This window comes from Octopus sinensis, linkage group LG4 (genome assembly GCF_006345805.1).
Source record: "Octopus sinensis linkage group LG4, ASM634580v1, whole genome shotgun sequence".
Lineage (NCBI taxonomy): Eukaryota > Metazoa > Mollusca > Cephalopoda > Octopoda > Octopodidae > Octopus > Octopus sinensis.
This window is the reverse complement of record NC_043000.1, coordinates 126,174,569-126,187,723: the sequence shown is the minus strand read 5'-3', so window position 1 is coordinate 126,187,723 and position 13,155 is coordinate 126,174,569. Positions and strand designations below refer to the sequence as shown.

The 13,155-nt window shown below is 37.5% G+C and overlaps 1 protein-coding gene and 1 long non-coding RNA gene across 2 annotated transcripts in view; one reads left to right on the top strand and one right to left on the bottom strand.

Annotated features, from left to right (window-relative positions):
• LOC118763111 overlaps positions 1-13,155 on the bottom strand; it is a 40,384-nt gene that overhangs the window by 25,651 nt on the left and 1,578 nt on the right. Inside the window, exon 2 of the long non-coding RNA XR_004998865.1 lies at positions 12,826-12,872. This is a non-coding gene — a long non-coding RNA (uncharacterized LOC118763111). The remainder of the gene's footprint in view (positions 1-12,825; positions 12,873-13,155) is intronic.
• The window catches only part of LOC115210716, a 54,858-nt gene continuing 52,347 nt past the window's right edge, over positions 10,645-13,155 (top strand). The window contains exon 1 of the mRNA XM_029779417.2: positions 10,645-11,553. Within this exon, the coding sequence (XP_029635277.1) occupies positions 11,238-11,553 (316 nt within the window). The 5' untranslated portion in view covers positions 10,645-11,237. The remainder of the gene's footprint in view (positions 11,554-13,155) is intronic.

Here is a 13,155-nt window from a genome sequence, read left to right as displayed (position 1 = left end):
CCTCTGCCTTTGCTTAGGTGGAGGTAATAATTATAATAAGCAAAAAGACAGTGAGCTGGCAGAATCGTTAGCATGCTGGGCAAAATGCTTAGCAACATTTTGTCTGTCTTTATGTTCTGGGTTCAAATTCTGTTGAGGCCTTTCATCCTTTTGAGATTGATAAAATAGGTACCAGTTGAGCACTAGGGTCAATGTAATTGACTTACCTCCTCCCCTGAGATTGCTGGCTTTGTGCCAAAATTTGAAATCAATGATTATAATAAACAAAATCCTTCAAGAAATGCAACTCCTATTGTGTTTTGTTCCAGGCCACTCCTGATTGGTTAGATGTATGATGCAAAGCATTTAAACCATATCATTCTACCTTTTCATCCAAGCTCATCTTTCGTGATTTTCAAGACTTGATGGCGATTTGACTGTTATTTCTAGTGGGTTGAATTGATGCACAAAGGCTTTCTTATTGTAATATAATGTTAGCACGCTGGGCAAAGTGCTTAGCAGTATTTCGTATGCCACTACATTCTGAGTTCAAATTCCGCTGAGGTCGACTTTGCCTTTCATCCTTTAGGGGTCAATTAAATAAGTACCAGTTGCGCACTGGGGTTGATATAATCGACTTAATCCGTTTGTCCGTCCTTGTTTGTCCTCTCTGTGTTTAGCCCCTTGTGGGTAGTAAAGAAATAGGTATTTAGTCCGTCTTTATGTTCTGAGTTCAAATTCCACAGAGGTCAACGTTGCCTTTCATCCTTTCAGAGTCAATAAATTAAGTACCAGTTGCATACTGGGGTCGATCTAATTGACTGCCCCACCACCATTTCTCAAAAAAATTTCGGGCCTTGTGCCTAGAGTACAAAAGAATATAAATGTTAGAGGGAGATTTGACTGTTATCTCTAGCAGGTTGCATTACCATACAGACTTTCTTGTAATATAAATGTTAAGATTAGACTGGTGCCACTCAAGATATTCCCTTCATCAACAAGATTGTACAAGACGGTATTATTCCCTTGCTTAAAGGCGGATCATTCCTTAATTATCTATTCAGGAAGCTCCTCCATCTTCAGACCACTTTGCTTCCTTTCAGAACATCTGCATGCTGGTTCTTATATTCACAAACACATGTATTATTTTGTACGCATACACACATCCTTTCTTAATTCTCTCTCTTCAGTTTTGCCTTTTGAGTACTGTGACACAGCTATTCTTATTCTGGGTTACTATGATTACGAAATATTAAGGACAAAATCAATGAGAGAAAACACACACACGCACGTGCATACATTCACATGCACAAACACACACCATGCACATGTATATAGAAGAGGTATGACTATGGTTAAGATGCTTGATTTTCAATCATGTGGTTTTGGGTTCAGTCCCACTGCATGACACCTTGAGCAAGTGTCTTCTACCAGAGCTGCTAAATGACCAATGACCAATGCCTCATGAGTGAATTTGATAAATGGAAACTGTGTGGAAGCGTGTTATGTGTTGTGTGTGTATATACACACACACACACACACATATATATAGCCAGTAAAACATATATCAGAAAAGGATACTCTAAAGAATAGAACAGTAATTATTAATACACACACACACACACAGACACACATATATACATATATACATACATACATGTATGTATGTGTGTGTCTTTGTGTTTTGCCCCACCACCATTTGACAATTGGTGTTTGTCCTTATAACTAAACAGTTTGGTAAATTAGGGTGATTAAGTACCAGACTTAAATAACTACTGGGCTCAATTTCTTTGACAAAACAATTTTTCAAGCCGATCACAGGGAGAAAGGTGTTGAAATCCATTTTGAAAAACATTAGGATATTTTCCTACTTTTCTTAACATGAAACCAATGGTAGCCTTAATTCACAAATAAAGAAATTATATCCACCAATGCAATGTTGAGCACTCATTTTCATCATTCAACATTTACGTGTGGGTGTATATATATATATATATATATATATATATATATATATATATATATATATAGCTTAGAAGTTGTTGAGTATGTCGTACTTGCTGAAATAATTGATAAAGGTTTTGCTAGTTTGTAATTCAAAGAACAGGTGTTGAATGGTTGAATAATACAAAGGGAAGTGTAAGTGACAACTATAGAAATTGAGTAGAATTGAGGAGTGGATGTAGTGAGTAGTGGATAACAGGTGGGGCTGCTAAAATAGGGTGGCATGAAGAACAACAGAATAATAATGATAATAATGGTACAGTGGCACTCTGTCAGTTATGATGATGAGGGTTGCAGCTGATTTGATCAACTGAACAGCTTACTTGTGAAATTAATGTGTAAGTGGCTGAGCACTCCACAGACATGTGTACCCTTAATGTAGCTCTCTGGGAGATTCAGTGTGATACAGACTGTAACAAGGCTGGCCCTTTGAATTTCAGGTAAAACTCAGTTTTGCCAATTGAGTGGATTGGAGTAATGCGTCACTGGTAATTGAACTCACAACCTTACAATTGCAAGCTGATTCTCCTAACCACTAAGCCATGTGCCTTCACAAGCAGTACAGTAGACTGGAAGGATTATTACTTACTTTTTACTTGTTTTAGTCCTTTGACTGTGGCCATGCTGGAGCACCACCTTTAGTCGAACAAATTGACCCCAGGACTTATTCGTTGTAAGCCTAGTACTTATTCTATCGGTCTCTTTTTGCCGAACCGCTAAGTTACAGTGACGTAAACACACCAGCATTGGTTGTCTAGTGATGTTGAGGGGGACAAACACAGACACAAACATATACACACACACACACACACACACACATATATATATATATATATATACACATATATACGACAGGCTTCTTTCAGTTTCCCTCTCCCAAATTCACTCACATGGCATTGGTCAGCCCAAGGCTATAGTAGAAGACACTTGCCCAAGGTGCCACACAGTGGGACTGAACCTGGAACCATGTTGTTGGTAAGCAAGCTACTTACCACACGGCCACTCCTGCATTTTATGTTTGTTTTCTATGCTTTCATTGTAGGATGACAGCGTTTTGCACAAACATCTCAATTTTGGCAAGATTTCATTGGCTGGATTTCCTTCATAGCACCAACCACTTTACCGGAGAAATTTTCTTGTGATACCAGCACTAGAGAGGTTGTCATGCTCTTGGTAAGATTAAAGAGTGTTCTCAACCTTATGCTGTCTCTTCTCAATTCACCAGTACGTTTTTGTGGCCCCAACACTAAAGTGGTTGCTTTGTAACTTGGAAGACTAGAGAGGCCTCTGCAGTTGAGAGAGAGAGAGAGAGAAAGAGAGAGAGACTAGGAGAAAGATTGATGACTTTAAGCAAGGTGTTGAGGAAAGAAGGGAGAGGTGGTAGTGGAGAAAATAACGGAGGAAATAGCATTGTGGGGGAGAAATAGAAGGAAAGTATCAAAGGATAATAAAAAAGAGAGTGTGAAGATGATGGAAAGTGGTTTGAGTAGGGAGGAATTGTGAGCTATTCCAGGTTATATGGGTGAATATGAGCAGGTGGGGGTGCATGAAAGAAATAGAGTTGAGGGTGAAAAGAAGTTGGAGAATTCAGAATTTTACTTTAAGTAACATTTTTTAAAGTGTTTTTATGGTACACTTTGATAATTTGTTGCTGCAGTATTTTGTTCCACATCAGGAATCAGTGGATAAGTACTGTAAATATCTTCTGTAATTTTAATCTTTGTCTCTTATTTTGGATTACATCATCATCATCATTGTTTAACGTCCGCTTTCCATGCTGGCATGGGTTGGATGATTTGACTGAGGACTGGCGAACCAGATGGCTGCACCAGGCTTCAGTCTGATCTGGTAGAGTTTCTACAGCTGGATGCCCTTCCTAACGCCAACCACTCTGAGAGTGTAGTGGATGCTTTTACATGCCACCGGCATGAGGGCCAGCCAGGCAGTACTGGCAATGGCCACACTCAAATGGTGTTTTTACATGCCACCTGCACAGGAGCCAGTCCAGCGGCACTGGCAACAACCTCGCTTGAATGTTTTTTCATGTGCCAGCAAGGCGATGCAGGTAACGATCACGCTTGAATGGAGCTTTTTATGTGCCACCAGCACAGAAGCCAGTTTGTTGCTCTGGCAATAATCATGCTCGGATGGTGCTCTTAGTGCTCCACTAGCACAGATACCAGTCATCGAATTTGATTTCACTTTCGATTTCACTTGCCTCAACAGGTCTTCACAAGCAGAGTTTAGTGTCCAATGAAGGAAAGGTACACATAAGTGGGCTGGTTACATCCCTGGCATAGGCCACAAGGTTATGGTCTCACTTAGCTTGCTGGGTCTTCTCAAGCACAGCATATTTCTAAAGGTCCCGGTCACTACAATTTTTTTCAGCCTTTCTGTATTCCTTCATGTCCTATATATACCCAGTAGGATCCAATAAGTTTTTAATTGACCAGTGAGCAAGTTGTATAAAATTTGCTGAAACCGATTAACACTGATCAGAACTATTAGTGTGTTTGCTCCTCTTACTGTTATCTTTGTGAAGTTACTCTGTCAACCTTTTCTAACCCATTCATGTATCATTTGCCATTGGTTTTATCTATCTAACAGTTGGACATATAGGTGTAAAGGCAAAAAAAGTCACTCTTTTTTGACATTTTTTTCCTTTTGCACATAGCCTTAGCTGTTTGGGTAGTATGTTGAATACACAGAAGCTGCTAAATCTTCACTCAGAGAGTCTTGTTAATGTCTCTCTGCAAGAAACCCCTCACAATAAACAAAATATAACTCCATTTCCAGGCTGAATGAATGTGTTTTTGAGATGGGGAAAATCATGCTTGGATGGTATTCTTGTTGTAAGCTATTTATTTATTTAATAATGTAATATGATACTTGTTTATTTTTAATGGTGATATAGCATTATTAATATTGTAATGTGTCAAGCTGCCATTTTGCTGACATTTTTGACATGTTTTAAAAAAAAGACATTCATAAACAATCTTTTAATTATTTTTTTTATGCAGATTGATATATAACAGTTATACAACAGTTCATTAAGAAATGACTTGTGGTGAAGGAAGATTCTGAATGCACTTCAAGTCCAAAGGTCCTCAAAGTTTAGCTTCTGTAGAATTAGATTTTTATAAGGTTGTAACCTAAATAAATTCTGATTGAACAGCTTTAGAAGATGCATACAGCTATGAGAGCGGTCACATAGGGAAAGACATCAAAGAACAGGGAGCCAATTTACCCTGTGGTCAGAAATTAGCAGAAAAAACCCTTTATTTGAGAAAACATTTTTCAGGGTACAAGTTAATATTTCTAATTAAGGTGGCCAGCTGGCAGAATCGTTAGCCCATCAGGCAAAGTGCTTTGTAACATTGTGTCAGTCTTTATGTTCTGAGCTCAGATTTTGCAGAGGTCGTCTTTGCCTTTCATCTATTAAGATTTGGTAAAGGCGATTTGATAAAAGCAATATTAAGATTTGATTTAAGGCGGCGAGGTGGTAGAAATATTAGCATGCCAGGTGAAGTGCTTAGTGGTATTTTGTCTGCCGCTACATTCTGAGTTCAAATTCTGCCGAGGTCGATTTTGCCTTTCATCCTTTCGGGGTCGATTAGATAAGTACCAGTTACTCACTGGGGTCAATATAATCGACTTAATCCGTTTGTCTGTCCTTGTTCGTCTCTCTGTGTTTAGCCCCTTGTGGATAGTAAAGAAATAGGTATTTCGTCTGCCGCTACATTCTGAGTTCAAATTCTGCCGAGGATGACTTTGCCTTTCATCCTTTCGGGGTAGCTAAATTAAGTACCAGTTATGCACTGGGATCGATGTAATCAACTTAATCCCTTTGTCTCTCCTTGTTTGTCCCCTCTATGTTTAGCCCCTTGTGGGCAATAAAGAAATAGGATTTGATGAAATAAGTACCAGCTGATCACTGGGGGCAATGCAATCGACTTACTCTGCCCCCTGAAATTGCTAGCCTTGTGCCAAAATTTGAAGCCAATATTTCTAAGACAATTGCAATTCAACAGATTGAGAATTCTCATCTTACAAATATTACTAACAGAGTGATAAACCCTCTCAATGACTGTTTTTAAAATTTCTACAAGCATTATGTGGCTCAAGTCATCAAAATTTCAATTCTGAGTTTATATATTGCATCCATGGATAGAGCACGGCATATGAGGAAATGCATAGCTTCTCAACATCTGGCACAAAATCGCCTACCACTCTCCCAAATATACCCTCTCCTCATTCAGTCAAGAGTTTCTTCTTGTCTTGCAAGTTACTTGGCAACTTCACTAGTGCTGAAGGCATAAAAAAAACAACAAAAAAACCCACATTTATTACACACTATAAAGTTGTTGATATTAGGAAGGTCATCCAAACATAGAAACCATACCAAAGATGAGATTGAAAACAAAAATGGCACAGCCCTGCAGCTCACTGGATCCAGCTAAACCATCCAACCTATGTCAGCATGGTATAAGTAATTGAAGGGGTTGTAGTTCAGAAACTGAGTCAAGCTCTTTTTCATTACTCTTTTACTTGCTTCAGTCATTTGACTGCTGCCATGCTGGAGCACCGCCTTTTAGTCGAGCAAATCGACCCCTGGACTTATTCTTTGTAAGCCTAGTACTTATTCTATCGGTCACTTTTGCCGAACCACTAAGTTACGGCAATGTAAACACACCAGCATCGGTTGTCAAGCGATGTTGGAGGGACAAACACATATATACGATGGGCTTCTTTCAGTTTCCGTCTACCAAATCCACTCACAAGGCTTTGGTTGGCCTGAGGCTATAGTAGAAGACACTTGCCCAAGGTGCCATGCTGTGTGACTGAACCCGAAACCATGTGGTTGGTAAGCATGCTACTTACCACACAGCCACTCCAGCAATCATGAATGAAACAAAAGTTGTTTCAAAAACTGAATAGGTCTCATTTTGTTTTACATTTATAACAGGCATAGTTGTTTTCTTTGAAGTTCACTTCCTATGGTTTCAGGTTCAGTCCCACAATGCAGCATCTTAAGTGTCTCCTACTATAGCCCTGGGCCAATGAAATTCTTGTGAATGGATTTGGTTTTCCATAGTATATGTGTATGTGTGTTTTAATGTCTTGACATTTTGCAATGGTTGTAAAGCAGTGATAGTGTCATCCAAATGGCATCATTCATTTCCATTCTTCTTTGGCAAAATATTTCTCTCCTTGGAAACAGGTGAGGGTTGACAACAGGAATAGCATCTGGCCACAAAAAATCTCCTTGATGAATTCTGTCTGACCCATGCAAGCATGAAAAAGTGGACATTGAAACAATAATGATTATCTGCTGTAACAGATGGAAAGCAAGGCTATAAGTTGTAGTAATCCTTTTATTAATTTTCACCATGATACCTTCATTCTTGTTTGGGACTGAATTTGGTTAGAGCCCCAATATTACATTTTTGGCAACACCCAGCTCATTGTAATATCATGAAGAATATTTCTCATCTTAATTTCCACAACAACCAGTTGCTAGTTTCATATTTATGGACAAGACATATTGCCTGAACTCAAAGCCACATCGCAAATCATGCAAATTAATAGTGTAGTGTATTAGGGAGGTGAGCTGGCAGAATTATTAACATCCTAGGGAAAATGCTTAGTAACATTTTGTCTGTCTTTTTGTTCTGAGTTCAAATCCCACTGAGGTTGACTTTGCCTTTCATCCTTTTGGGGTTGATAAAATAAGTACCAGTTGAGCACAGAGGTCGAGGTAACTGACTTACTGCCTTCCCAAAATTGCTGGCCTTGTGTTAAAAATTGAAACCAATATTGCAATGTCATTTGCAATTAAACTTTGACTAAGGTAAATCTATAATAGTTGAATTCATTTCATCATTTCATATTTGCTATAAATGTTCTCAGAGATATATTACAGAAAACTAAGTGTTAATGCTTTATTAATTAAAAGAAACATGGCTAATGAATTACTGTTCAGTAACAGATCAGCATTGATTGTAGAGACCTATGATAAAAAGGGTTCTGCAAGATACATTTAAGACTGCTCTTAATATTTGAATTAATTTCCATCTAGTTTGGATTCCAGTTTTTTGGTAAATGTCCAGGTTGTTGCTTCATATAAAAGGACTGACTATTGTTGCATGGAAAAACTTCTTAAGATTGTCTGATGGTTGATTTCCAGACAACATCCAGCTGTATGGAGATCTGCCTGTTTCAACCATTATAAGGGAAAGACACTTGTGGGACAGAGCTGCTGAGTCAAACAAGGGCTGGCAAGTGACCTACTGTTATGGATAATAAAGTATTGTCATACTTGAGCAGGTTGTCCAAACACAATGTATGCAGATCAACTCGCTGGAGGCCCTGGATGCCACCCTGAAGACTTCCTTCAACTAATGCAGGATTGAGATGGATGATGTGTGCAGGTTAAAAATGTCTGAGTAAGCTCAACCAGATGATGAAGGTGATAAAAGAAAACTTTCCAGCCTTGTTCATCTTGCCTTTTTGAATATCCAGCATAATGTCCAATGTATCTTTTCTTCTTTTAAAACATTGTAAGGTGTATTTTGAGGGAGGTTTGGCTATTTCAAGTAGGTAGAATGTCCACACAGAGGTAACAGAAATAGCGAGCGACAGTAAATTTAGGACTAAACGTATTATTTCCATCTTTCAAGATTTTGAGTTCAGATCATGATTGGATAAATTTTGCTATATATATCCCACGACCGTCCATACAATTCAATCAACAATTCCCTCCTGTAAAAAGTAACCTTGTGCCTACCCCAAAAAATCCCGTATTAATACATTTGACACACAAGCATGTGACAATTTCTCATGAACTTGCTTATGTGCCAAGTCATTGTTACTCCAGAGTTATCTTGACAGATGTGACTACAAAGACCAGCTAGGTTGTTTTCCAGTAGAAACAGACAGGAATGACCTTACTGTTTATAACTACTTTCATAAATATTTATAGATTCCTGTCTCAGTCAGTGGGAAACATTAGCTGGCTTGAAAATAGGCTGTTGGATGGTCATTTCTGGGTTTATAGCCATCGTTGGCTGTCATTTTAACTGGTTGGTTATATTAGAAATGGCAAACATAATGGAAGCTGTTTTTTTTTATTGTAAAGGTGAACGAAGCAACTTGAAGATAATGATAATTATAAGATTAGAATACTTGGATAATAATTAATAAGGATGTAATTTCATTTGACTGTAATAATGGTTGCTTTCGTTAACTACTCGTATAATAACGAAAAACAATAATAATAATGATAATGATGATGGTAGTGCTGGTGATGATGTCAATGACTGAATGTAAAAATAACTGAACATAACTAGAATGTCTATGTAATAACTCATGGCAAACTATTTTTTTCTTCCTTTCTTTCTTTACATCGTTGCAGTTCAAGTCGAACAGAATGTGTGTAAACAACTAGTGTAACAGACAAGTGATAGTATGAGTGGGAGGAGGAACAACGGAGAGGTTGAAAACGTGGCTGTAGAAGAAGTAAAAAAAAACAACCAGTTATTACACACATAAATATACAATCACGCACACACATAGAACCTTCATCTAGCCTTAATTTTAAGAAAGGCATGAATGATACACCATCTCGTTACCTTGCCCTATAATTTGGTGGCCTTGTGCTAAGGCAATCAACTCACCCTCCCCGTTCTCTCTCTATATATATAGAGAGAGAGAGAAGAGAAAAAGAGAGCAGAGAGAGAAGTGAATATTGAAGGAAAGAGAAATATTAGTGCCTTAGAGAGAGAAACTAAAAATTGAAGACATAAAGGAAGGTTAGAAAGAATGGCGAAGGTAGTGAGAAATAGACAGTCACGGCAAGTGAAGAAAAGGGATAGCGAGAGAGAGTGAGAGAAAGACAGAGTGAGATGGAAAAAGGCAGAGAAGGAGGAAGTGCAAAAAGAAAGAGTCAGAGAAAAGAGTAAGGCGGAGGAGAAATAGATAGAGTAAAATGGAACGGGGGAGGAAGATGTTGTTTACAGTGAAGAAAATGATTAAGGGCAAAAAAAAAAGTGAATAGAAAATAAGGATATATGGAACGAAAACATATTCTTTCTATTGAAAGGAATAGGGAGAAAGGAAAACAATGCATAAAGCTAAACTATATATATATATATATATATATATATATATATATATTTATATGTGTGTGTGTGTGTGTACATATGAGATAGATAGGTAGATAGATAGAGAAACTAGGTGTAGAATTAGCGTGAAAATGAAAGGAAGGGAGGGATTTTAAGAAAACAATAATAGGAATAAAGGTCTAAACAAATTAGAGGAGAAAAATTGTTATGAAAAGGTAATAAAAGTGAAAGAATAATAAAATTAAAACAATAGTAATAAAAAATGTAAAAACGTTTTACGAAGCAGATAAACGGAACAGAGTTGGATGGGGAGAACTGAGAGAAAAACAAAAGCAAGGGGAAATGAAGAAATGATTGAAAGAATGAGTAAGTCTTGGAGATTTGAGACAAACAACTTGTGTGTGTGTATGTGTGTGTGTGTAGCAGCAGCTGAGTATCACTGCGCATGTCACAAGTCCGCCATTGATAAAATTTCGTAAAACGCACACATAACATAAATACACACGCATATACACACTGACATAAAAACATACGCGTACACATATATACATAAATATACTTGACTATACACACACACACAAATACGCACGCATATACACACATTTTATACTATAAGTTCGACGTCAATAACACTACAGTTGCCAGCCCCGTCCCGTTTATTCGTTCTACTACCGTCCGTTATGGACCTTAAATAATCTTGTTAACTGCTAGAATCATTATGGATCTACGAATTCTCAATGCTCGTCATTCGAACTGTGTTTTTTAGTCCAGTTTGTTTTGAACAAGGCTGCAGAAACATAGAACGAAGCATTTTGTCTTCGTAAGTAAGATTTACAAACGCTTAATTGAAGAGAGGAAACATCACAGCTACACAAAACCTCTGCATCACCCGTCCGTGTATTTCATTAATTTAATTTGATACATGTCTATTATATACATCTAAGTTGAACACCTGTGTTCACTAATGTTTACGTATTTTCCACCACTCCTCGTTGTTACTGTTTATTGAAGTGAACAAGATTCTATTTGCTACACACATCCGTCTCGAGGGTGCCAGCGTGGCTGTCAAATGTTTTGTCACAACTTTGTGTAGCCTTGAAACGGTTTCCAGCCGAGTTACCCATCCCAAAAATGTACCACAAAAACAACCACAATTACCAGGACAACAGCTTTGATGAAAACAGTCCAGCATATTCTTCTGAACTTATATTACCGGCTCTGCCTAACATGCGGCCAACAACGTATGGCTGTCCTTATATTGAGCTCCATGAAAGGACCACTGAGTACCAAACGAGTAAACACAGCCTCAGATTTTTTTGTCTGTCGGGCTTACAACATTTCTCACATACTTCGTCCGTAACCTTCATTTTGTCCATACTTTTATTCTACGCTTACACATTAGTTAGCTTAACTGAAGCTGACAAATTACCATCGGATCGATATCATGGTGAGACTTTTATATATCTATCTGTATACACATTGACCATTGTTAATAACTTGTGTTGCATCATTGAAAGATTCACGATTAACTTGTTACTAATTTTATTATGGGTGTAGAATTGGAGGAGACAATTTAGAGGTACCTAAACATTTTACGGTGCTTTGTTCTGTAAATGACTTGTGGATTAAAATTCCCATGGGGACGGCTTTGCTTTTCATCTTGGGTGTTCGATGATATAGGTGCACATAACAATATTCCATCGACCGTACTCCTCTTCTCTCCCAAAAATGTCCTCGAATAATCAAAAGATATCGTTAACATTGTTGGACTTTTGAACTGTCCGACGATTGGTTATGACAGATATGGTAAAATGTATGTTTAAATTAATGATAGTATTTAATCTCTTTGGGTTTTGAGTTCAAATGTAACCCTTTGTCCACCAAAGCTAGATGAAATATGTACCAGTAATATCATAGGTCAAGCCAATCGACTATATTCTTCATACACTATCAAAAGTTGGTATTTTGCCTAATCAAAAGAAATAATAATTTTTGGGTTCTTATTTCTGATGAAATATAAGAAATATTTATGATGATAAGCGTAAATGATTTTGGTTCAGCCTCTTGAATGGCTACAGGCGATCACTGAACCAACCATCGTCCATCTCCGTTCTGCTTACGTAGGAATTATTGTCCGTTTTTCTTGCAAGACAGACATACACTAGACATGTCTATTGTAAAACTATAAAACCTCGTGTTATATAATCGGGTGTACTGATGATACTAGCCACGTGTGGCAGGGTGGCTGGCATCTGCTGTCGATAATTTAAGGTTGGAAGTTATTGGAAGAATTATTATGATAGACTTTAATACATTCATTCTTGCTTAGCTGGCTTGTTTTTGGCTCGGTTCGTTTTCAGCAGCTTTTCTTGTAAATCGCCTGCAGTCAAACATCACCGTACCAGCCAAGTTCTTCACTAGAATAGACTGTTATTGTTATCTGATGTCGGATTTCATAACCAACTTGATATTCATATTATCGTTGTTATTTAATTAGTGTGTTGATGTCTTTTATAGAAATAAGGATTTCTGGTGTATATGGAGAACTTGGTAGATTCTGTGACGTTCATGGTTAACAGCTGTAATCGAGAATTGAACTCAGGCTCAGCTCAACGACATAGCACTTCTACAACGCACCTTATTATTTTTTTTATTAGATAACAAAAGTTAATATTTATGGGGAAGGTATCTACAATACAGATCAAGATCTTTCACTTACCAGAATTCGTGTTTATGAGACGTTCTTAAAAATCTGGGACATTATGCCTATATAAAAATAAAATGTTTCTGTTATTATTTTATAACATTGATCGAAAAACAGTTAGTTTGGTAAACTTAAACTTCTATTCACATTTGATGTTAGTCATCTATGTATTTCATGTAATGAAACTTCTGTGAGAAGTCTTGATGTATTTGTTTAGTTGAAACTTTGTACGTCGCAGTCATGTAGAAGACGAGTTTAATTTTAGACGAAGTTGGCAAGCGACAGGTATAAGTTGCTGAGTTTGCAAACACTCTTGTCAACTTAAGTATTTAATTGTGCATCATC